At 48.4% G+C, this 24,805-nt stretch overlaps 2 protein-coding genes across 9 annotated transcripts in view; both read left to right on the top strand.

Annotated features, from left to right (window-relative positions):
* The first annotated feature begins 5,297 nt into the window (after window positions 1-5,297).
* Window positions 5,298-13,393, top strand: Arrdc1 (arrestin domain containing 1). Of its 2 annotated transcripts, none has more exons than XM_052181782.1 (8): window positions 5,298-5,536; window positions 10,897-11,007; window positions 11,572-11,622; window positions 11,715-11,869; window positions 12,017-12,199; window positions 12,299-12,472; window positions 12,550-12,988; window positions 13,068-13,393. In XM_052181782.1, the coding sequence occupies exons 1-8, from the start codon at window positions 5,419-5,421 to the stop codon at window positions 13,136-13,138; spliced, it is 1,302 nt and encodes a 433-aa protein (XP_052037742.1). In that variant the 5' UTR covers window positions 5,298-5,418; the 3' UTR covers window positions 13,139-13,393. The 2 variants fall into 2 exon arrangements, with proteins under 2 accessions (XP_052037742.1, XP_052037741.1); XM_052181781.1 differs by having other exon boundaries at window positions 5,299-5,536; window positions 12,296-12,472.
* Window positions 13,394-21,372: 7,979 nt separating this feature from the next.
* The window catches only part of Ehmt1 (euchromatic histone lysine methyltransferase 1), a 123,973-nt gene continuing 120,540 nt past the window's right edge, over window positions 21,373-24,805 (top strand). For 6 of the 7 annotated variants that reach the window (XM_052181775.1, XM_052181779.1, XM_052181774.1 and 3 more), the window contains exon 1: window positions 21,373-21,448. In XM_052181775.1, the coding sequence (XP_052037735.1) occupies window positions 21,386-21,448 (63 nt within the window). In that variant the 5' untranslated portion in view covers window positions 21,373-21,385. The remainder of the gene's footprint in view (window positions 21,449-24,805) is intronic. The other variant, XM_052181772.1, reaches the window with a different exon arrangement.

The following is a 24,805-nucleotide window of genomic DNA, read 5'->3' as shown; positions in this document are numbered from 1 at the left end:
TTTCCTTCTTCTCTTTCTTCTTCCTCTTCCTCTTCTTCCTTCTTCTTCCTTCTTCTTCTCCTTCTTTTTCTTCTTTCTTCTTCTTCCTCTTCCTTCTTCTTCCTTCTTCTTCCTTCTTCTTCTTCTTCTTCCTTCTTCCTCCTCCTCTTTCCTCCTCCTCCACTTTCTCCTCCTCCTCCTCTGTCTTCTTCTTCCTCTTCCTTCTTCCTTCTTCTTCTTCCTTCTTCTTCTTCCTCCTCTTCCATTTCTTCCTCCTCCTCCTTCTGTCTTCTTCTTCCTCCTCCTCCTCCTTCTTCCTTCTTCTTCTTCTTCCTCCTCCCCTTCCTTCTCCTCCTTCTTCCTTCTTCTTCCTCCTCCTCTTCTTCCTCCTCCTTCTCCTCTGCTTCTTCTTCTTCCCCCTTTTCCTTCTTCTTCCTTCTTCTTCTTCTTTTTCTTCTTTCTTCTTCTTCCTCTTCCTCTTCTTCCTTCCTCTTCTCCTTCTTCTTCTCCTTTTTCTTCTTTCTTCTTCTTCCTCTTCTTCCTTCTTCCTCCTTCTTCTTCCTCCTCCTCTTTCCTCCTCCTCCACTTCCTCCTCCTCCTCCTTCTGTCTTCTTCTTCCTCCTCCCCTTCTTCCTCCTCCTTCTTCCTTCTTCCTTTTTCCTTCTTCTTCTTCCTCCTTCTCCTTCTCTGTCTTCTTCTTCCTCCTCTTCCTCTTATTCCTTCTTCCTTCTTCTCCTTCTTTTTCTTCTTTCTTCTTCTTCCTCTTCCTCTTCTTCCTTCTTCTTCTCCTTCTTCCTCTTCTTCCTTCTTCTTCCTTCTTCTTCTCCTTCTTTTTCTTCTTTCTTCTTCCTCCTCCTTCTTCCTTCTTCTTCTTCCTTCTTCCTCTTTCTTCTTTCTCCTCCTCCTCTTTCCTCCTCCTCCACTTCCTCCTCCTCCTTCTCTGTCTTCTTCTTCTTCTTCTTCTTCTTCTTCTTCTTGTTCTTCTTCTTCCTCCTCCTCCTCCACCTCCTCCTCCTCCTTTTTCTCTTCCTCCTCCTTCCTCCTCCTCCTTCTTCCTCCTCCTCTTCCTCCTTCTTCTTCAACAATTAAGGTCATACTCTCCCTTATTCTTTTTTTTTTTTTTTTTGGTTTTTTGAGACAGGGTTTCTCTGTGTAGTCCTGGCTGTCCTGGAATTCACTCTGTAGACCAGGCTGGCCTCGAACTCAGAAATCCACCTGTCTCTGCCTTCCAAGTGCTGGGATTACAGGTGTGCGCTCTCCCTTATTCTTGACAAGTCTTGGTACTCTCCCGATGGTAGTGCCTCTTAGGAACCTTGGATACCAAACTAGAACACAAATTCTACAGGTGAGGTAAGGAAGCCTCTCAGCAGAAGTCAGAGTGCCTCACTGATAGTGAAATCTCATAGAATATTGGAGACTTGCCAGGAGGTGGTGGCACACTCCTTTAATCCCAGCACTTGGGAGGCAGAGGCAGGTGGATTTCTGAGTTCGAGGCCAGCCTGGTCTACAGAGTGAGTTCCAGGACAGCCAGGGTTCTACACAGAGAAACCTTGTCTTGAAAAAAAAAAAACAAAAAAACAAAAAACCACCACCACCAACAACAACAATCCCCAGAATGTTGGAGACTTAGGGATAGAATCACAAGGAAAAGGGGACCAGCCAGGATCTAGCAGCGGGACCATGGGAAATGGTAGGTAAGTATTTCCAGATCATGAGACTTAAAGCTGGGAGTCGCAAATGGCAATGAGGACCCATCCTGAGCAGAGACCCAGTGTTACAGCGCTGCAGCCATTGCATAATGAAACATCTAAGTCTGAAAGGCTCCTAATGGGAGCAGAGGGAACTGGACACAGGCAGTTTTGCTGAAATGGATCCCAGAAGGAAATGGGTTGACTAGGATGAGAATAATGATTATAACTGCTTAGGAGGCCTAAAGTCCACTCAGTTCTGTCCTGTTCTGACTCAGCAGTCTCCAAAACATCTCCTCTTTACTGAAACACTTTCCTGCTTGTTTCTTCCATTTGTCACCCTGGGGCTGCTCATTGTCTTTCTCGGTCCAACTGATTTCCCTAAATCCTTATTTAGAAGGTTCTCAGTTTGCCTAGTTGTACAGATACTGCAGTCGTGTGGTTGATAGAAGCTCCTCTTCTTTTTTTGTTGTTGTTGTTGTTGTTTTTTTGTTTTGTTTTGTTTTGGAGACAGGGTTTCTCTATGTAGCCCTGGCTGTCCTGGAACTCACTCTGTAGAGCAGGCTGGCCTTGAACTCAGAATTCTGCCTGCCTCTGCCTCCCAAGTGCTAGGATTAAAGGTGTGCACCACCACACCTGGCTTAGGCTCCTCTTGAAATACAAGAATTTGGCTGGAGAGATGCCTCAGAGGTTAAGAGCAATGACTGCTCTTCCAGGTCCTGAGTTCAATTCCCAGGAACCACATGGTGGCTCACAACCATCCGTAATGGAATCTGATGCCCTCTTCTGGTGTGTGTCTGAAGACAGCTACAGTGTACTCATTTTTTAAAAAAAGATTTATTTATTTATTTTATGTGAGTACACTTGCTGCCTTCAGACACACATGAGAAGAAGGCATCTGATTTCATTATAAATGATTGTGAGCTACCATGTAGCTGCTGGGAATTGAACTCAGAACAAGAGCAGTCAGTGCTCTTAACCTCTGAGCCATCTCTGCAGCCCCTACAGTGTACTCATATAAATAAAAATAAATATTTTTTTAAAAAGAAAGAAATACAAGAATTCTGAATAGGCCGGTATTGGAGCTCAGGATGCCCTCTTCTTCCCTCTTTCCTTCCATTCACTCTTTGAGATGGGGCCTCACTAGCAGCCTTGGCAGGCCTGAAACTCAGTGTAGACAGGGGGAGCGGAGGAGGGGTATGATTCACGCATACCTTAGGAGAGTCAGATCAGCAGCTTGGTTCGGAGCGGCGGGTTTGTTGGGGAAGGATATCATTTATGTCATTCCCTGGCTTTGACACCAGATGAATGAAAAACAGAAACAAAAAGAAAAGGAACATGATTGGTCCCAGGTTTTGGCACCAGATCAGCGAAAAATGAAAGGAACTGTGCCTAGATATGGTAGAGAACGGTTATTATAGATAAGAGGAGAAAGAGACATCTGGAAGAATCCAGAGTGGACATGGCCCTGAGACACGTGAGGAGAGGGGGACCAGGTGCAGCAGCCAGGAGGGCCAAGAGAGCGCGGGTAACCAATATGGCTGGCGAAGGGCAGCCCAGCCCCTGAGCTGGAGAAGTTCAGGGTAGGGAGCCTGGGGAATGCCAGTGAGGAGGGCCTGAGGGATGCTGGGAGAACCTGGTGGCAAGGCCCACTTTAATATGTAGGCATCTGTGTCTGAAACCACACCCAGCCCACCACACCCAGCCCACCACACCCAGCCCACCACACCCAGCCCACCACACCCAGCCCACCACACCCAGCCCACCTCACCCAGCCCACCACACCCAGCCCGCCTCACCCAGCCCGCCACACCCAGCCCGCCTCACCCAGCCCACCTCACCCAGCCCACCACACCCAGCCCGCCTCACCCAGCCCACCTCACCCAGCCTACCACACCCAGCCTACCACACCCAGCCCACCTCACCCAGCCCACCACACCCAGCCCACCACACCCAGCCCACCACACCCAGCCCTCTCTTCCTTTTGTTGATGCAATTCTGGATCACCTCTCCATCATCTAGCCCAGACTTCAGTTATCTGCACACAGGTTACTTTTTGTTTTAGCCCTTTGACTTCCCTAAATGCATGACTCCCCCTAAAACCTGGGGCACCCAGGTTTTGCTTGATATGGCTTCTACCACAAAATGATTTGTATCTTCCATTGAGGAACTCTTTGCTAATTGTTCTGGTAACTGCCACTCCACTTTATTTCTTCCATGTTTAACCAGTAAGCAGAGCCTCTGAGACATCTCTGTCCTAGGCAAGCGCAAAGCAATCCTACCATCGATGCCCTGCTTTCACTGGTATAGATTCCTATCGATTTCTGAAGGACCTGTCACAAAGTGACAAGTAGAAAATACTGGTAAATTGAGACCCCATGTTAAAAATGACCTCAGAACAGTCACATCAACCTACAATGGGTAACTATTATCTAATACAAAGTGCTATATGTATGTTTATAGTTTAGGGGATCAGAGCCTTGCTGTACCACTGAGCCACACCCCTTCCACAATGACCATCTTGCAATACAGTACTGAATATCTCATATAATTTTATACAGTACCAAAGGAGAAAAAACAGAATTGCTTAAATTGGCTTTCACACTATAGTAATATAGAACAATAAATTGTGAACATATGAATTTAAGACCTTTCTTCCAGTTCACAACCAACACCAAGACCTTTTTTAAAATGTTGGTTATGGGGGCTGGAGAGATGGCTCAGCGGGTAAGAGCACCAACTGTTCTTCCAAAGGTCATGAGTTCAAATCCCAGCATCCACATGGTGGCTCACAACCATCCGTAAAGAGATCTGACACCCTATTCTGGTGTCTGAAGACAGCTACAGTGTACTTACATATAATAAATAAATAAATAAATAAATAAAAAATGTTGGTTATGTTAAAATTCAGGCCGGTGGCGGTGGCACAAGCAACTATCCCAGCACTCGGATAGCAGGGCAGAGCTCTCTGAGTTGGAGGTCCAGTCTGGTCAACAGAGTGCGTTCCAGGGATACACCCTGTCTTGGGAAAAATGTGATTCAGGATCGGTCCCTCCTCTGTCCGCGCCTCCTCGCTCCATGTCCCAAGTTTTGCAGGGGTCTCTTGTTTCTGCCCTGACATCCCCCTCCAAACCCCTCCAGCACCGGTGTTCTGGACCGTTACTGCGCACCACACCTCAGGAAGCTTGGTGGAGGTCGCAGTGCACAAAGCACGATGGCCGCGGGGCATACCTGGGGACCCACAGCGCCTGAGCGCCGAGCTCTTCTCATGGCCACCTAACGTTAAACATGGGTACCCGTGGACTTGCTTTCGCTTACAAGTGGACAATCCTCACCCCTGAGCACCAGAGGTCTCAAGGAGCCAGTGAGGGTCTTAGACTACAGCGTAGTGGCCACACACTCCAAAGGCCACCCGGTTGGTCTGGGCGGGCCTTATGACTGGCTGGTTGAGACCAGGTGTTCGTGTTCAGCCAGGCAAATCTAGGAAAATGGGCGGATCCTTGTGGGGGCGTGTCCTCCATCCGTGGGCGTGTTCTCTGGTCGAAGACCAGTCCTGGAGAAGGCGGGCCTTGGATCAGAAAGGGGCGGGTCTTTGGGATGAGGGTAGGTCTTGGGGGGGCGGCACCAGCTAGTATTCCGGTCCAGGCAGGTCCTGCGGCCTGGGCGTGTCCTCTATCAGGGAACGGGAGGGGGGCGGGCCTCGAAGCCACTGCCCTAGCAGGCGTCAGACAGCGGCGCGGGAGACCGCGGTATGGGGAGGGTGCAGCTCTTCGAGATCCGCCTGAGTCAGGGCCGCGTTGTCTACAGTCCTGGGGAGCCGCTGGCTGGGGCCGTGCACTTGCGCCTGGGAGCGCCACTGCCCTTCCGAGGTGGGCGCGGGGTCCCCTCCGGGAAGTGGGTAGACGCGTTCTTACCTGCGGTGGGATGGGGCTCTCGGAAACCGTGCGGTCAGTGGGCTCTGCGACAGGATTCTCAGTCTCCAGGAATCCCCGGGTTACGACGGAACCGCGGGTGCCAGGGACAGGCTATTCTAGGAGGCCCACGGAGGGCAGGGCGGGGCAGGCAGCTCGGTGGCCCAGTTCTTCCGCTTCTGTCCCATCCTGCCTAGGCGGCCAGAGTCTGTGCGAGGGCCTAAGTGCTTGTTCACTATGCCCAGGCAACCCTGGCAGTAAAAGTATGCGGGCCTTCAGTTTTCCCTGTTCAGTTGTCCAAGGTCTGCTGCACTCTGCACCTGCTGGGCCCCCACCCGGAACCTAGTGTGCTCTGGTTCCTCCCTTTTCCTTGTCTCCAGGACCTTCTTCAAAGACAGTTCTGGTCCAAGCGTGCAGGTTCCCAGCAGGAACCACAGGGTACCTTCTTGCTTCCAGCTTAAAGACTGTAGTTGCTGGCAAGGGGCCCTGTTCCGCTGGGCAATCCCCTCGCTCCTGTCCTAAGGCCTTGTGGGAGCTGAGCTAAGCCCTCTGCTGATGCAAAGATCTGAGATTCTGGGGCTGGGGATCAGGTTGCTGCTTTGCCATTGACAGGGCACTCAGGCACAGCCTCCTCCCTCGGTGCAGGGGGCCTTGTGTGGGATTTGATGATTGAACTCCCTGGGGTCAGGTGGGCACTGTTGTGACCTCTGCCTGGCACTGATTGCAAGATTATATGGATGGCCTTGCTTGGTGCTCTTTGATTTTCGTCTTCTGTGAGAACGGCCTGGCTGCATGGCCAAACCACAGCTATCCACGCGCACTAATGGTGTCTGCTGAGGACAGGAGAGCTATCCTTCTCAGCCATCCTAGGCCCCAGATAACCCTGGACCAGGACCTGGACCTGGCGTTGTCCAGGTCAAGAAGGAATCTGGATTGTAGGGACCTGTCAGACCCTGATCTTGTTTAGGATTCTGGTCACGATCACATTACCTATCTTTATTAAGAGTATGCTGTCTGGGTAAGAGCTGATGTTGAGTTTGTAGAGGCTTACAGCCTGATAGGTCAGCTCCTTCTAGATCCAAGAAAGGTACAAGAAGTGTAAAGAAAACTCCACATTGGCTGAGGGGAACATGGTACAGGCCACAGGCTTGTGGGCTTGGGGTATACAACATAGAGAGGTCCTGTTTAGAACTAGCCATTTAGTTTTTCTTTTCTGTTATTTTCTCCTGACAAGACATAGGGTGAACAGGCTAGGTTATTGCCAAATGCAGTGTAAGGATGACTTATCTCCTGGCTTCCTTGTAGCAGATAGAGAGTAAATGGACAGCTGATCTTATAGAGGCCAGGAGAGCCCCCTCTGATGATCCCAACTGCAGAAGTGTCCAGGATCATGGGCTGGGGCTGGAAGGTGGATCATTTATATTGCTGGCAGTTGAGATTTTGTGTGTGTGTGTGTGTGTGTGTGTGTGTGTGTATAGGCCACTCTGGAACCTTCCTCAGTCCTGCTTGGGATGGAGATAACCATGGTTCTTATATTTTCCTTCATTCAAAGCATATTTGTTGACCATCTGCTAGGCCCAGTAGAACAGCCCCTCACTCCAACCCCTTCATTGTTAATGAGTACTACCTTGGGATTTTCGGCTTTGCACTTTGGGTACTTGTGTAATGACTGACAATAGTTCGCACCCATCCGAGGGGAGGGGGATAATAGCTGCGGTCAGAGGTGCTGTGGGACACAGCCTACCCAGCAGAGCAGCAGGGTTACTGCATTTTTCTAACGGCTCTCTACACCCCATTCTGGACAGCTGGAGGTTTTTCTACTTGCTTTTCTTCTGAGTCTTTTCAGTGCTGGGAATTTAATTTGGAGCATGCGTGGTAAGGGCACTACTGAGCTAAACTCCCCGCCCTCCTCTTTTCTTGTCTTTTAAAAGTTTATTTTATTACTGTTGATGTTTATAGACAGCATCTTTATTTCTCTTTTTTATTTTTACTTATTTTTTAAAGACTTGTTTATTACATATAATAAATAAATATATCTATTTAAAAAAAAGAAGAAGAAGAGGGCACTAGATCCTATTATAGATGGTTGTGAGCCACCATGTGGTTGCTGGGAATTGAACTCAGGACCTCTGGAAGAGAAGTCAATGCTCTTAACCACTGAGCCATCTCTCCAGCCCTATTTTTCTTTTTCATATAAATTAGACTTACTCATTTTATTTTACATGTATATATGTTTTGTCTGCATATGTGTCTGTACACTACTTGCTTGTGTGTCCTAGATCACAGAAGAGGGCATCAAATGCTCTTGACCTGGAGTTAAAAGGTCTGGTTCTGGATTCTGGGAATGGAATTTGGGTTTTCTGCAAGAGGAACAAGTGCACTGAACTCCTAAGCTCTCAGAGCGGGAGAGAGAGTAAGTGACACAGGGTGTGTTCATCTCGGAGGGAAGAGGATGGTCACACTGGCAGGGCCTTCCCAAGAGTGCTGTAGTGGGGGAAATGCCTGGCATTGGAAAGATCAGTGTTTGATTTCCCTACTACCAGTTTGGATGTGAGCGACTTGTTTTCCTGGAATCTGGTGGTCTTGTGCTCCTCTGCCTGAACTGTGGGAGGTCCGACTGGGTGCTTGATTGCTAGTCTACGCCGTGCTGTGAGAGAGTCCTGATGAAGCAGGGCAGGACTGGGGACCTGAGGGGTGTCCTGCCATGTACAGGTGCAAATACAAGAAGCTGGCCCTGTGTTACTGTACGACTTCTCCATCCCCTCCCCAACATAGGTCAAAGTACTTAGTAGCTGTCCTTCTGACTAGCAAACATGTAAGTCACCTGGATTTCCCCTGAGTTCTAGTGTGGGTGGGTCTTGGTTCCAGTTGTCTGTTGCTACAAAAGGTCATTCAAATAACAAACCAGCCCTAAACTAAACAGCTAAAGCAACTGGTTTGCTGCTCTCCTGCACCGAGTCTGAGGAATTTGAGTAGCACTGCGCCATTTACTGTAGGCCTCCTCATAGCACCATGGCAGCATCTGGACTACACAGACCGCCAGCCTTTTTGTGTATCTAGTGTGGGGCCAATCACCCTGTGGGGACGCTCCCTTTGTGAAGCATCTTGAGTCCTCTAGCAGATCTCTGAACCTCAGCGTACCCCTGTCATCTCAAGAACTATTTTCTGGCCTATAGGTGCCACTAGTGTTCAGATTCCAGGGTGGGACTACTTGGTGATTTGACTTCAGAGGTCATGGCAGAAGGACTGTATGTATTTCAAACCAGGTTGGAAGTTAGAGTTGTGAGGTTGGGCGGACATGGAGGGTGACGGACATTGGCACTTCCAAGGACAGAGTACATCAGGAATGCCGGACAGTCTCGAGTAGGAACAGGCACTGGCAGTCATCAGGGGAGGGAGTGTTAGCATGTTAGCATTCCCTCCAGTCTCCACCCAACAGCCAGGTAGGCTTAGCTTGCTATGAAAAGAACTATTTCAGGGAGTTGGAGAGATGGCTCAGTGGTTAAGAGACTGCTCTAGCCGGGCGTGGTGGCGCATGCCTGTAATCCCAGCACTTGGGAGGCAGAGGCAGGCAGATTTCTGAGTTGGAGGCCAGCCTGGTCTACAGAGTGAGTTCCAGGACAACCAGGGCTACACAGAGAAACCCTGTCTCGAAAAACCAAAAAAAAAAAAAAAAAAAAAAGGAGACTGCTCTCCTGAGTTCAAATCCCAGCAACCACATGGTGGCTCACCACCATCTGTAATGAAATCTGACACCCTCTTCTGGAGTGTCTGAAGACAGCTACAGTGTACTTACATATGATAAATAAATCTTTAAAAAAAAAAAACTAAAATGCTTTAAAAAAAAACACCTCCTCTCTCTCTTTCTCTCTCTCTCTCTCTCTCTCTCTCTCTCTCTCTCTGTCGACCCCTTTCTCTCCTTCCTCCTGCCCTCTCCCTTTGTTCCCAGCTGGCCTCTCCTCTCCCTTCTCCCTCCCTCAGCATCCGCCCACTGAGATGTAGTCCTGCAGCCACGGAGAACTGGGTATCTGAGAGGGAGTGAAAGAGGATCAGCTGGCAAGAGAAAGAATAGACAAAGATTTCTGATCAAGGTTCTGTGTTTATATAGGCAAACCCCAAAGACCCATCCTTTGTTTCAGCTGGGGTTGAGTTGCAAAGCAAGCTCAGCAGATGGTCAACTCCTCAAAGCTCAAGCAGTAAAATGTAAATACAGCGAGGCCAGGCACCAACTCCAGCCAGGTTGTTTAGCCTATTCAAGGTTGGGGGAAGGGCACACTGAGGCACCCTCTCCAACACCATACCACACCTTACAAAAGGTATCAGAGTGCACCTGTGGAGAGTGCACCTCTGGAGAGCCAAAGGTTTAGAGGATAAAGTTTGTGGGTGCCTGGATGCCTGGACCATGATACAGGGATACTATACATGAGGCAGGTGTGGTTAACTTCTAGGTGCTTGGAGTTTTTGTTCTTCCTGCTTGGTGGCTTTTTCACAAAGCTGAAAAGAGTTTGAATAATCTTCCCCTCCTGTGACCCTGTCCAATAAGCCTGAGAAAAGGGCTGAAACCATGACCCTCCTCTACAGGAAGAAGGGTTGTTACTTTAGGGAGCCTTTCTCGTCCGCATGTGCCTTGCTGGAGCTGCCTTTCCTGTGACCAGTTTCACCTGTGCTCCCTCATTCAGCTGCTGCTCCCTGACCATAGTACGGCCAGGATGTACTTGTTAAATAGGAATGTGAGCTCTGTCTCTAGTGCTTCCTGCACTGGGATACTTCCACAGGTACAGGAGGACCAACTACCTCATGGTGTAGAAACTCAGCCTCCTGGGCACTGTTGTTCAGGACAGAAATCAGATTTGCCTTCCGGGGCTAGATTGTTGACTCACTCAGACAGGTCTGACTGCATTCCCGCAGGGAGAAGGCTGGCATTAGCTTTCAAGAGACTGAAGGGGCATCTCCAGGCATAACTGATTTGCATCATGGAAAAGGGTGGCTGGGTGTTTATAGATCTGGTTCGAGGCTGATATAACCAATTTTGGGGGTAGCCCAGGGACTATCTAGGAGGATACAGGCCTCCCACCTGTCTGCAGGGCAGATGAAGCACTGCCTATCAGTTTCCTTGCCAGCCTGGTTTCCTGGGAGAACACCAAGACTGAGGATGGCCAGGAGGTATTCTTGTGAAGTTGACCCAGCTGCTTGGCCTTCAGCCATCGAGGCTGCTTGACCCATGGGTCCTTCCAGACTTACATGAAATCCTGTGCTGGGGACAGGGAGGAGCTTATGCCATCAGCTGGCACAGGCTTATGCCACCCTTCCCCTTACAGCTATCCGGGTGACCTGCACGGGTTCCTGTGGGGTCTCCACCAAGGCCAACGATGGGGCATGGGTGGTGGAGGAGAGCTACTTCAACAGTTCCCTGTCACTGGCTGACAAGGGTGAGTGTGGGAGCCAGCAGTGATCACAGGGCCCTTGGCTGGAGGGGTCAGCATGTCCTTTCCCCTCCCAGCAGCTGTCTCTTAGATTCCCACTTCCTGGGTGTGGGTGGGCTCTGATGGTTAGTATGACTGTCTAATCCCATCCTCTACTCTCAGCCACCCCCTGGTTTTTATTTTATTTTAAAATTTGCATTTATTCATTTTTGGGGCAAGGTTTCATGCAGCCCAGGCTGGCCTTGAACTTGCTATTTAACAGAGGCTGGCCTTGAACTTGTGATTTTCCCCCTTCCACCTCGCAGGGGTGTGCTCCCTGCACGTGGTTTGCATAGTCCTTGGAACTGAACTAAAGCTTTGTGTGTGCTAAGCAAACACTCTACTAACTCCATTTCCAGCCCCACACCCTCATTTAAAACAAGCCCTTGTGTGTAGCCTGTGGCTGCTGCTCTGGTCATGCTGCTGGAGACAGGCAGTGTGCACTGGTGGGCTGCACTGCCTACTTCTGGTCTGGTGCTGTGGCCACTGTGGATTTCTTCCGGTTTGCTCCCATCTCCTCCCTGTCTGTAGGAAGTCTGCCAGCTGGAGAGCACAGCTTCCCTTTTCAGTTCCTGCTTCCTGGTGAGTGGAAAGCTTATGGGGACAGCAGCCTGGAGATGGTGAGCCCATGGTAGGAGGGGCTGCGTGCCAGCCAATCCCTATTATCTCCATAGCCACAGCACCCACATCTTTTGAGGGACCCTTTGGGAAGATTGTGCACCAGGTGAGGGCATCCATCGACACTCCACGTTTTTCCAAGGATCACAAGTGTAGTCTCGTGTTCTACATCCTGAGCCCCTTGAACCTCAACAGCATTCCCGATATTGAGGTAAGGATGGTACAGACGCTTCCTTGCTTCCCCTCAACCTTCTCGGCCAGGCGGCCAGGCCCTGTCTTAAGCTGGTTGCTGGTGTCTAGGGCAGCCTGAGTCTTGTCTGTGCTCACTTGATAAACTCTTTCTCCTTTTCCCTTCAAGCAACCCAATGTGGTCTCCACTACCAAGAAGTTCTCCTATAAGCTGGTGAAGACCGGCAATGTGGTTCTCACAGTTAGCACTGACCTTCGTGGCTACGTGGTGGGACAGGTGCTGCGGCTGCAGGCTGACATTGAGAACCAGTCAGGCAAGGACACCAGCCCTGTGGTGGCCAGCTTGCTACAGGTCAGAGCCATCTGGCTCCCTGAGCCTGTCCCTTTCCCGCAGGACAGAAGGGGTGGGTGCTGGCCTGCCCAAGCTCACAGTCAAGTCTTTCCTCAGAAGGTATCCTATAAGGCCAAACGCTGGATCTATGATGTGCGGACCATTGCAGAGGTGGAGGGTTCAGGTGTCAAGGCCTGGAAGCGTGCTCAGTGGCAAGAACAGATCCTGGTGCCTGCCCTGCCCCAGTCAGCCCTGCCTGGCTGCAGCCTTATCCACATCGACTATTACCTTCAGGTTTGGTGTTGCCCAGGGCTGGGTGGCCTGAGGCTGGGTGGCCCTGGCCTGACTCCTTAATACCTACATTTTTCCAGGTCTCCATGAAGGCACCTGAGGCCACCGTGACTCTCCCACTATTTGTTGGCAATATTGCTGTGAACCAAACCCCCCTGAGCCCCTGTCCAGGCCCAGGGCCTTCTCCTGGGACCCTGTCCCCAGTGCTGCCCTCTGCCCCACCCCAGGAAGAGGCTGATGCAGTGGCTAGTGGTCCTCACTTCTCAGACCCGATTTCCCTCTCCACCAAGAGTCATTCTCAGCAGCAGCCACTGTCTGCTCCATCCGGTTCTGGGTCTGTCACCACCACTGAGCCCTGGGTTCAGGTTGCAAGCCCTGCTAGACACTCTCTGCACCCTCCCTTGTGCATCTCTATAGGTGCCACTGTCCCCTACTTTGCAGAAGGCTCTGCGGGCCCTGTATCTACCACCAGCGCCTTGATCCTCCCTCCAGAGTATAGTTCATGGGGCTACCCCTATGGTGAGTGGGAATGGCAGGGACTGGGGTGAGAAAATGAAGATGCCCTGAGCCCCTGGTAGATCCTTCTTTCTCCCCACAGAGGCTCCACCATCCTATGAGCAGAGCTGTGGTGCTGGTGGAACAGACCTTGGCCTGATCCCAGGGAGCTGACCCTGGTGTGCTAACAACCTATGCCCACCTTGTTGGTGGCTCTGGCCTTTGCCCTGGCATGGGATGCCCAGGGCCTTGTGCCTTTGCTCTCTACCTGGCCCAGCTACTCAGGACCTGCAGCTGTTGAGACAACCCCTTGTGGACCAGCCATTCCTGGCTCCTCTGGAATTAATCAGACCTCCTCTTAAGAGGTTGGGGTAGGGCGGCAGAAATCTGGGCCTGGAGAGACTGTATAAATAAAGTGCTTTATTTGTAGAGCTGGGCAAGTGGCTGGCCTCTCGCCCTACAGTCTAGCTTCAAGGTGGTTCCACTGTACAAGCTCCACCCTGAAGACTGACACCCTGCAAACTCCTCATTTGACCCCCACCTCCAAAAGATCTCCTCCCCCAGAGCTCCTCCCCTTACCACACCCTGTAGCATCCTTACGCTCGCTCGTCTCCTGGCCTTGCCCAATCCGATCTCAAATTCTACTTGAAGCTTATTCCTCATTCACTGGTGCCCTGCCTCTGGGCTCCTCTGTGGTACCCGAGAATGCAGCCTGGACAGTGCTGTGCTGTCCACTTCTGTCCTCTTTCTTTTTAAAGAATGCTTAAGGATGTTCTTGGCATTCTTTGGAACCCACTTAGCAGAACCTTCTACTCTTGGGCATGAGGTCACTGTGAGCTCTGAGCATTGTACCTCTCCTTGTTTATCATTGCACACACAAGACCTTGGGATCATGATCTAAGGCCCCAGAATAAGAAGGAAAGACAACAGATCCCCGGAACAGCATTTCAGAGGTACCCTGCAGTACCCTTGATCTCCATGACAGCTTTGGTCTGTTGACCTTCACATGCAATGTGTGCACTCAAAGTGGTTATTGTGGAGTTGGTTAAATTCCATCTCTTATAGGGACCATGGTGAACCTTGCTTATGAAATCAACCAGTTCACAGACTTGGTGAACAAGGTGCACTAGAGAACGGAATGCCGGCGGTGCCCAACCAGTATCCCCAGGTTGTGCCTTCCATGCTGAGCCTTAGGCTTCTGTTTGGTTTCCACATCACTTAGCCAGCTAGGTTTACACCCACTGTCAGAAGGCCAGAAGCGGTGATATCTTTTGGAACACATAATTGTCTACCCCTTGTACATACCTGACTCACATTTGATTCTGTGGGTCAGGAGGGTCCCGGTGAAAGGCAGAAAATAAGCCACAGGTCTCCACATACCTCCTGGAAGCCACGAAAGAAAAGTTTGGGTCTGAATCCCACCTCCTCTCAGGCTGGCTGTAAAAATTCAACTCCCCTACTTTGGTTCACTCACTTAGAAAATGAGAAAGGGGGGGGGGGAGCTGGAGAGATGGTTCAGGGGTTAAGAGCACTGACTGCTCTTCCAGAGGTCCTGAGATCAATTCCCAACAACCACATGGTGGCTCATTACCATCTGTAATGGGGTCTGATGCCCTCTTCTGGTGTGTCTGAAGACAGCTACAGTATTTTCATATAAACAAAATAAATCAAAAAAAAAAAAAAAAAAGGAAACAAGAATGGAAGTGGGCTTGTGTCTGGGAATGTCAGTATGGACACACTTCACCTGCGGAGCGGGAGAGCTGGGCGCGTAGTCAGTGAGACTGGCTGGAGTGCACTGCCGCTGACTGCAGCTTGGGTGTTGAAGGGCCTGGAGCCTTCCAACAGTTTGCGTCACACCATATTTGCCTGGTAAAAGGTTTCCTCCCTGGGTTTCAACCTCTTCACTTAAGTATTTGGTTTTTTGTATTCTGTTTGTGGCAGAGGGTATTGTTGTGGGTAGTGTGACACAGAAAGCAGTGGTCATACACCGTTTATCATGAGAGTACAGGGAGCCTGACGTGGTGGCATGCGCCTTTAATTACAGCACTTGGAGACAGAGGCAGGTAAATCTGAGTTTAAGGCCAGCCTGGTCTACATGATGAAACCCTGTCATAAAACAAAACACCTGGGGCTGGTGAGATGGTTCAGTGGTTAAGAACACTGGCTGCTCTTCCTAAAGGTCCTGAGTTCAAATCCCAGCAACCACATGGTGACTCACAACCATCCATAATGAGATCTGATACACTCTTTTGGTGTGTCTGCAGATAGCTACAGTATAATTACATATAATAATAAATAAATCTTAAAAAAAAAAAAAGAGCACTGACTGCTCTTCCAGAGGTCCTGAGTTCAATTTACAGCAACCACATGGTGGCTCACAACTCTCTGTAATGGGATCTGATTCCCTCTTTTGGAGTGTCTGAAGACAGCCATAGTGTACTCCTATAAAGTAAATAAATATTTAACAAAAAAAAAAAAAGAAAGAAAAAGAAAAGAAAAGAAAAAAAAGCCGGGCGGTGGTGGCACATGCCTGTAATCCCAGCACTCTGGGAGGCAGAGGCAGGCAGATTTCTGAGTTCGAGGCCAGCCTGGTCTACAGAGTGAGTTCCAGGACAGCCAGGGCTATACAGAGAAACCCTGTCTCGAAAAAAACAAATCCAAAAAACAAAAAACAAAAAAAACAAAAAAAAAATTTAAAATGAGAGAGAGAGAGAGAATGGAGTAGGATACAGAGAAAACAACGTCAAGGATAATGGATGAAAATGGATAGGAGGGGCTGGAGAGATGGCTCAGAGGTTAAGAGCACTGATTGCTCTTCCAAAGGTCCTGAAGTTCAAATCCCAGCAACCACATGGTGGCTCACAACCATCTGTAATGAGATCTGACTCCCTCTTCTGGAGTGGCTACAGTATACTTACATATAATAAATAAATAAATCTTAAAAAAAAAAAAAGAAAATGGATAGGAGGAAGTGGAATATTTTTTTGAGGCAGTGGTATTTAAGGCACAAAGTCTAGGAAAGGAGCTATGTAGATAGTTGAATCAAAGGTTTTAGGGAAAAGATACAGGAGGTTCCATTTTAGTAGTGAGATGAAGACATAGATTGGGGGGAGATGGTTCTGCTTGGGCTGTGGGTTGAAGACTGCATGACCATTTCCTATGATCTCCAGAAAGACTGTTTGCCAATCCATCATACAAAGCCTTAATAACAGTTCAGTTGTCCTAAAGACTCCTCGGACCACAGTGGAGACTGTCCGTTTCCTCCTCTGTGTGTAGCCACCCACAGTGGCCATCTTAGCAGAGCCATTTTTCAGAGTCTGTCTCCTTGTGATACTGAGTTTAGACTGATTGTCACAACTCAAGACTTCCTTAATTTTTGTCAGTGAGACCTCACTTTAGCTTCTCTTTGAGGTCTCAGATGGGAAAGACAGAATCATTCATAGAGATCAGACCTAAGATGGTTTTTGTGGCACTAGGTTTTCAGTCTACTGAAAATTACTTGGTCTGCAGGAAAGGCTTTCCCTTGGACACAGGAGGCTTGTGTATGGCAGATCTTGGGGTAATCAGGGAGAGCACACCTCCTAACTGGAGCGCTCTATACTAACTAGGGTCAGTATCTATTTAGGAACCTCCACAATCAGGGTGAGCTTTCTCATCAGTGCACAAGCTCCTGTCAGACAAATCCTCCTATCCAAATCATCCAGTTTGTATTCTAATTAATAGGGGTAAGGGACTGGCCAGCTGGGACAGTTCTCCCTGTTGGAATAGCCCCTCTTGTGGGAACAGATAAGCTATTTAGGAGATTAAGTTCTGTTGGATCATCCTCCCAACTGAATCCCCTGTGTACTGTTTCAAATCTTAGACACATCTTTTCCAAACAGAATGTTCCCTACAAAGTTGGGGCATGCCCCTTACTACGGTTCCTCCTTCCAACTGTGCCATTCCTCCTAGCTAGGGACACTCTCCATCCAGGACCTTCCTCATGTTAGAACATCATCCCTGTCCCTAGGCCACTACTGAGGCATCCCCCAGGATACAACTCATGGTATCTGCTCTTTGGGAAAACCAAGGATGTAAAAATGTGTCTGTAAATGTGCTGTCTCTGGGCTGGAGAGATGGCTCAGCGGTTAAGAACACTGACTGCTCTTCTGAAGGTCCTGTGTTCAATTCCCAGCAACCACATGGTGGCTCACAACCATCTGTAATGAGATCTGATGTTCTCTTCTGTGGCATCTGAAGACAGCTACAGTGTACTTGCATATAATAAATAAAATCTTTTTTAAAAAAAGTGCCGTCGCTGAAGCCTTAGCAAGGCACACTTTAAAAAAAAAAGATTTATTTATTTTATGTCTATGAGTACACCATTGCTCTCTTCAGACACACCAGAAGAGAGCATCAGATCTCATTATAGATGGTTGTGAGCCACCACATGGTTGCTGGAAATTGAATTCACTACCTTTGGAAGAGCAGTCAGTGCTTTTAACCACTGAGCCATCTCTCCAACCATTTTTTTTTGTTTGTTTTGTTTTGTTTTTTGTTTTTGTTTTTATAAAGATTTAGCCAGGCGGTGGTGGTGCATGCCTGTAATCCCAGCACTCTGGGAGGCAGAGGCAGGCGGATTTCAGAGTTTGAGGCCAGCCTGCTCTACAAAGTTAGTTCCAGGACAGCCAGGGCTACACAGAGAAACCATGTCTCAAAAAACCAAATCCAAAAAACCAAAAAACCAAACCAAACCAAAAAAAAACCCAACTCCCCCCCCAAACAAAACAAAACAAAACAAAACAAAACGATTTAGTGGTGCACACTTTTTTTTAAAAAGGGATTTGCTTATTTATTATATGTAAGCACAGTGTAGCTGTCTTTAGACACTCCAAAAGAGTTAGTCAGATCTCGTTATCGATGGTTGTGAGCCACCATGTGGTGGCTGGGATTTGAACTCAGGACCTTCAAAAAAGCAACCAGTGCTCTTAAGTGCTAAGCCATCTCTCTAGCTCTGGTGCACACTTTTAATCCCAGCACTTGGAAGACAGAGCCAGGTAGATCTATGAGTTCAAGGCCAGCCTGGTGGACAGATGGAGTTCCAGGATAGCTGGAGCTGCACAGAGAAACCCTGTCTGAAACCAAAACACTAAAGGCCTTGTGTTGGTCGCACAAGGTAGGCTCCTCTGAAGACCAGCCTATCAGAAGCCAAATTTTTTTTGGTGTTGTTGTTTTTTGAGACACAGCCTTGGCTGTCCTGGGACTCACTTTGTAGACCAGGCTGGCCTCGAACTCATAAATCTGCCTCCCTCTGCCTCCAAAGAAACCAATTTAGAACAAGAATATACAGCAGTGTCTCTTCATCTGCAAGGAGTATATTCTTTTTTTGGGGGGGGTGCATTGAGACAGGGTTTCTCTGTATAGTCTCTTCTGTCCTGGAACTTACTCTGTAGACCAGGCTAAGCTTGAACTCAGAAATTTGCCTGCCTCTGCCTCCCAAGTGCTGGGTCTAAAGGCGTGCACCATCACTGCCCGGCTTAAGGAGTATGTTCTAATACCCCCTGTGGACGTCCAGAACTGCACATAGCATAGAACTCTGTATATATTTTGTTTTTGACCTATGGGTATGATAAAGGTTGATAAATTCAATACAGGAAGAGTTTAGTACCATTAATAACACAGTGTATCAAGTGTGAGACTAATTGTAACAAAGTTACATGAATGTGGTTTCACTTCCCAAAGATCTTGCCATTTTGTTCTCATCCTTGTTTACAGGGACTGGAGATGCTACAATGACAAAGTGAAATGATGGCATAAGAGGAATGACACAGGCACTGCAACACTGGTTAGTCCTGGTTGGCAATGTTTGGATCATCAGTTGTTGCATCACAACTTCTAAGATTTGATGATACAAGATGATACAAGTGGGTAAGGATGCTCAATAGTAGAGGTTACCCCGCACCCACGTGGGGACTTTTGGAGAAGAAAACATTGCAATTGAAAATCTTCTGCATGGGCTTGAGAGATGGCTCAGCCGTTAAGGGCACTGATCTGCTCTTCCAAAGGTCCTGAGTTCAATTCTCAGCAACCACATGGTGGCTCACGACCATCCCTAATGAGATCTGACACCCTCTTCTGGGGTGTCTGAAGACAGCTACAGTGTACTTACATATAATAATATATGAATCTTTAAAAAAAAAAAAGAAAGAAAATCTTCTGCCTTTACTTTTTTGTTTGTTTGTTTGTCTGTTTTTGTTTTTGTTTTTTTGAGACAGGGTTTCTCTGTGTAGCCCTGGCTGTCCTGGAACTCACTCTGTAGACCAGGCTGGCCTCGAACTCAGAAATCTGCCTGCCTCTGCCTCCCAAGTGCTGGGATTAAAGGTGTGCACCACCACTGCCCAGCCTGTCTTTACATTTTTAATTCATTGTAGTATTGTAGCAGAAAATAGTCTTTTAGTGACTATACAGGTGAAAATTTTAATTTTATAAAATGTTTAACTATGCTTGGTGTGGTGGGGGCATACCTGTATTCCTTCAGGAAACCTTCACTCATGTGCATACATTCCCGCCTCTGCATCATGTTCCTCAGAAGGTGGACGTTCTCTAAGCACCTTCACCTAAGTCCCTGTTCTTCAAGTTTGCTTGAGATGTGGCAGCTTTAATTGTACAAGCAACCTTTCCAACACACACACACACACACACACACACACACACACACACACACACACACACACACACGAGTATCCAGACCTCTCTTTGAATCTATATAGCCATATCTCACTTGCAATAAAATGTCTTGGTGCCTCCCCCTTTTAAGGTACTGCCTTTCAGAAGTCTTCATCTAGCCCCAATACTCCTCCTGGTATAATGTGTGCTCATCACTGGAACACATTCTTTATATCTTTCATCAACAAATATAACTCCTGGGGCTGGAGAGATGGCTTAGTGGTTAAGAGCACTGACTGCTCTACCAAAGGTCCTGAGTTAAAATCCCAGCAACCAGGCTGGGCAGTGGTGGCACACGCCTTTAATCCCAGCACTTGGGAGGCAGAGGCAGGCAGATTTCTGAGTACAAGGCCAGCCTGGTCTACAAAGTGAGTTCCAGGACAGCCAGGGCTACACAGAGAAACCCTGTCTGGAAAAACCCAAACCCAAACCAACCAACCAACCAACCAAAACAAAATATCCCAACAACCACATGATGGCTCACAACCATCCTTAATGAGATCTGATGCACTCTTCTGGGGTGTCTGAAGACAGCTACAGTGTACTTACATATAATAAATAAATCTAAAAAAACAAAACAAAAAGCAAACAAAAAAAACAAAAAACCAAATACAACTCCTTACCATGTTAGTCCTTATGTCCCATGGCTAGAACTTTTGCAGTGTGAAGTTTTAGCCTAGATTTCTTTCACAGTTTCATTGGAAGTAAGTTTTCAGCGTTCTTCTCTTGGCTACACCATCATTAAGACTTACTTATTGAGGGCTGAAGAGATGGCTCAGCGGTTAAGAGCACTGACTACTCTTCCAGAGGTCCAGAGTTCAATTCTCAGTAACCACATGGTGGCTCACAACCATCTATAATGGAATCTGATGCTCTCTTCTGGTATGTCTGAAGACAGTGACAGTGAACGCTTATACATAAAATAAATATTTAAGAAAAATACTGTAAGAATAATTAGTTTTTTGGGAGGGCTGGTGAGATGGTTCAGTCGTTAAGAGCACTGGCTGCTCTTCCTAAACGTCTTGGGTTCAATTCCCAGCAACCACATGGTGGTTCACAACCATCCATAATGAGATCTGATGCCCTCTTCTGGTGTGTCTGAAGACAGCTACAGTGTACTCATACATAAAATAAGTAAATACATCTTTTTTTTTTTTAAAGCCTTATTTATTAAAATCTACTGCCTTTCAGCTTAAAGGGAGCACTTTATGGTTCTTTAGCATTTTGGAAAGGTTTCATCACTTTTCTTGCACTTTGGGCCACTAATAAATAGAATAAGGATTGTCAGGACTCAAGTTAATAGTGTGGAAGCCCAGCAGGCTATAGACAGCCAACAAGCCAGTAGTAGCGTGTAAACAAGCGGTGCAAAAGGGTGGTCAGCCAGCAGCGTAATCATGCGGAAACTCGATTTCCTCGGCCAACTCAGAACGGCGCCTAACTTGAAACGCAGGGCTAGCTTATTTCTGAAACTTTTCAAGTAATATTGGCGGACTGTAGGTAAATGAGAAGGAGCGAAGCCAAGGAAACATAAAACAGAGCAACTCCTACTGGTGAACTCAGCGGCAGGAGCACAGCGCGCAGGCGCCAGCTGGCCTCGCCTCCAGACGCATGCGCCGCACGGCTGGGTCCCAGTGCGCAGCCGCGGGTGTTTACGCAGGCGCAGGAATGGCTGGCCAGCCCCGCCCCGGACCTAGGCCGCGAGGCGCGGGCGGGGCGATGGCGCGCGGGAGGGGCGGGGCCACGCTGCGGGCCCGGGCCATGGCCGCCGCGGATGCTGAGGTGAGGTGCGGGGCTGGCTGTCGGCGCTGGGGCGCGGGCCACGGTTATGATGGCAACATCCGCGGCTAGGGGACAGGAACTCAAGCGAACCGCGAGCTGGGTGGGGCCGCGCGCCCCCGCTGCCTCGGGCCCGGCGGCGCCGAGGCCCCAGCGTCCGGCCCGCGCTCCGCCGGCGCGCTTTGTGCACGGCGGGCCCGAGCGGCGGCGGCGGCGGCAGCGGGGCGGCAGACTGTGGGAGGCCGCGGCTCCGCAGCTCGCAGCCCGGAGCTTGACTGCGGCCGGGTCGGAGTGGGGATGGTGGAGACAAAAGGCAAAGTGGAGCGGGCCAACTTGTGCGCGGCGGAGGTGAGGCGGGCCTGTGCCTGCTGCCCCGCGCCGTGACCTTTCACTCGCCGCGAGATCGTGGCACCATCTTTAAGGAAAAGTTGGCCGGTCCCGTGCGTCTCCCGCGCACAAAGCCGCTGCAGCAGGGTGACCACGGGCAGCACGCTCGGCAGAGGAATGTCTGCAGACCCAAGTTTATTTCTTCACCGATGGCACTAAAGCGGCTGGGGACAGCGAATTAGCGGTCTTTTGTTCGCGTGGTGGCCTTCCCTCTGCTCTTTTGCGGGATAGTTTGCTTCCTGGTTTTTGCGGCGTAAACGTTATGCCCGGGTGAGAGGGACCGCTGTCTTCCCGGAGCTGGGAAAGGCCGGCAAGAGTCCGGGGTCCTCAGAACGCACCAGTGTTCGTAGGGCCGAAGTACGGGGCCGGTTTGGAAGAAAGTGTAACCTAACAGTTTTCCTCCAAAATTAGCCGCGGGAATAGTTAGCTTTTGGGACTTCCAGACCTCAGAAAGTGAAGGTGTATTGAGAAGCTGGCACATACGGTGCATAGGCTTAACAGTACATTTTACCTCATAATGTATGGTGGTTGCGTTTCTTTTTCCTTTTCTCGCTTTTTTGAGGGGTATTCATGTAAGTGAATGGCTAGTTTTCAGATCTAATGGAAGGAGGATTTGTTGAGTACTTGCAATGTTCAAGAACTCACTTAGGCACCAAGAACACAAGTGTAATAATCTAAGTCATTTCCAGGAGAGTAAGGAAGGAGATATATAGTGATTCTCAATCATTTATCGAGCACTTGTGTTTCGCGTGTTGTTTAAACCCCGCAGAGGGGTTACCCCATCCAGTTTGTATAATGGGTAATATATATCGAGCAGCAGGTATTGTTATTTCCTATTTAGCAGATGAAGATAAGACGACTTTTCAGGGGTTAAGTAACTTTGCTTGATCAGTTGTAGGCCTGGTCATTGTGCTTTTCTTTTTAAAGACTTATTTATGTATACGAGTGCTCTATTTGCATGTATGCCTGCATGGCAGAAGAGGGCATCCAATCCCTTTACAGATGATTGTGAGCCACCCACGTGGTTGCTGGGAGTTGAACTCAGGACCTTGGAAGAGTAGCTAGTGCTCTTAACCTCTAAGCCATCTCCCCAGCCCCCAGCTTTGCCATTCTTCAATGCTAGACACATAGTTAGTGTTTATATTGATTGAAGAATCTGAGTGTGGTAGTGCATGCATGTTAACCTAGTACTTGGGAGGCCAAGGCAGGAGGATTGCATGTTCAAAGCTAGCCTGGTCTTAACTTATTTCAAACCTGCTCATCTCAACCTCAGAAAAAGGTGGGTGTTATGGCTTCCAGTGTCTTTGATTTTGGAGGGGGGGTTTTGAGACAGGTTTCTCTGTGTAGCTCTGGCTGTCCTGGAGCTCACTGTAGACCAGGCTGACCTCAAACTCAAATCCGCCTGCCTCTGCCTCCCAAGTGCTGGGATTAAAGGCGTGCGCCACCAGGCCTGGCTAAGTTGTCTTTGATTTTACAGGCAAATTAAATAGATTGTGTGTGGGGTGAGCTTGTGCCTGGTCGCAGCCCTGCTGTAGGCATTTTGTGCATATTGTAGCATGTAAACAAGATAGTAGTCTTACAAGTAGGTTCTCTGGTATCCCTTTTGCAGGCAAGGCAACAGGCACATAGCCCCAGGATTACAAAGGGTTTGCTGCATTAGAAGACACAGGCTGTGCCTACAAAGCCCATGCTTGCTAAACCATGTGTTACACCTGTGTGGATTTATGATTTTAAGTGTTTATCCTGGAAGTACATGAAAGGGTGAGGGGCCCTTGGCTGTAATACAGTACTGTGGAATTGGATCAACATGGGTTCATCCTCATTGAATCTTGAAATATTTACTAGTTAGGGTTCACAAATTGTGGGATGATTTAACCCAGTAGAGCCGACACTTGAAACTTTCCTAAATGTGTATTTATGTGTGTGCCATGATTGTATCCCCATTTTCCCTCCTCCCCAGCTCCCAACACCTTTTCACACTGACAACTACTTAGCTAGTGGCGAGGTTTAATAATATATTTCCTTTTCTCTAGTTTGTAGATTGGTGTGGGCTCCTCCACTTCTTGGGTTTAAATGTATGTCACAGTCACAGGATCAGACTGTGTCTGATGCATAGGACTTTTGTCTCAGCAAAAATGTTATCTTGCAGCAGGAGGGCCTTCCAAAACAAAACCTGTACCTAATATATATCTTTTTATTAAGATTAAAAAATTACTTAATTTTATGTACATGAGTGTTTTGCCTTTATGTATAATGTTATGTGTATGAATGTTTTACATTTTGTATTTCCATGTTAGGTGTCAGTGGAAGCAATGCAACCATGGAACTGGAGTTAGGGTAGTTAAGAACCATCAAGTAGGTGCTGCAACTTGAACCCTGTGCCTCTGAAACAGCAACATAGTCTCTAACTTCTGAGTTATCTCTCTTAGTCCCAATGGTTCCTTTTTTTTTTTTTTTTGAGATAGGGTCTCCTTAAGTGTCCCAGGCTGACCTCTGACTTGCTATGCCCCTAATGCTGGCTTTGAACTCTTGATCTTCCTGGGGTCATGGTGTGTGTTACCATGCCTGATTCTGTTCCTCTTTCATGTTACATTTTAATTGGATAAGGAAGAACATAATAATGATTTTAGTACATGGAAGCTGAAGCGGGAAGATCGTAAGGGGTTAGCCTGGGGTATTAGACTTTGGGGCTGGAGAGATGGTTCAGTGGTTAAGGGCACTGACTGCTCTACCGAGGTCCTGAGTTCAATTCCCAGCAACCACATGGTGGCTCACAACCATCTGAAATGGGATCTGATGCCCTCTTCTGGTGTGTGTCTGAAGACAGCTATAGTGTACTCATAAATAAAATAAATAAATCTTAAAAAAAAAAAAAGAAAAACTTTAGAATTTGTCTCAGATGTGGTGGAGCGCTCAGTCCTGGCACTCAGGAGGTGGAGACAGGCAGATTTCTAAGTTCAAGGCCAGCCTGGT

Source organism: Apodemus sylvaticus, chromosome 5 (genome assembly GCF_947179515.1).
Source record: "Apodemus sylvaticus chromosome 5, mApoSyl1.1, whole genome shotgun sequence".
Taxonomy (NCBI): domain Eukaryota; kingdom Metazoa; phylum Chordata; class Mammalia; order Rodentia; family Muridae; genus Apodemus; species Apodemus sylvaticus.
Note: the sequence above shows the minus strand (reverse complement) of the source record. Positions and strands in the feature narration are given on the sequence as shown.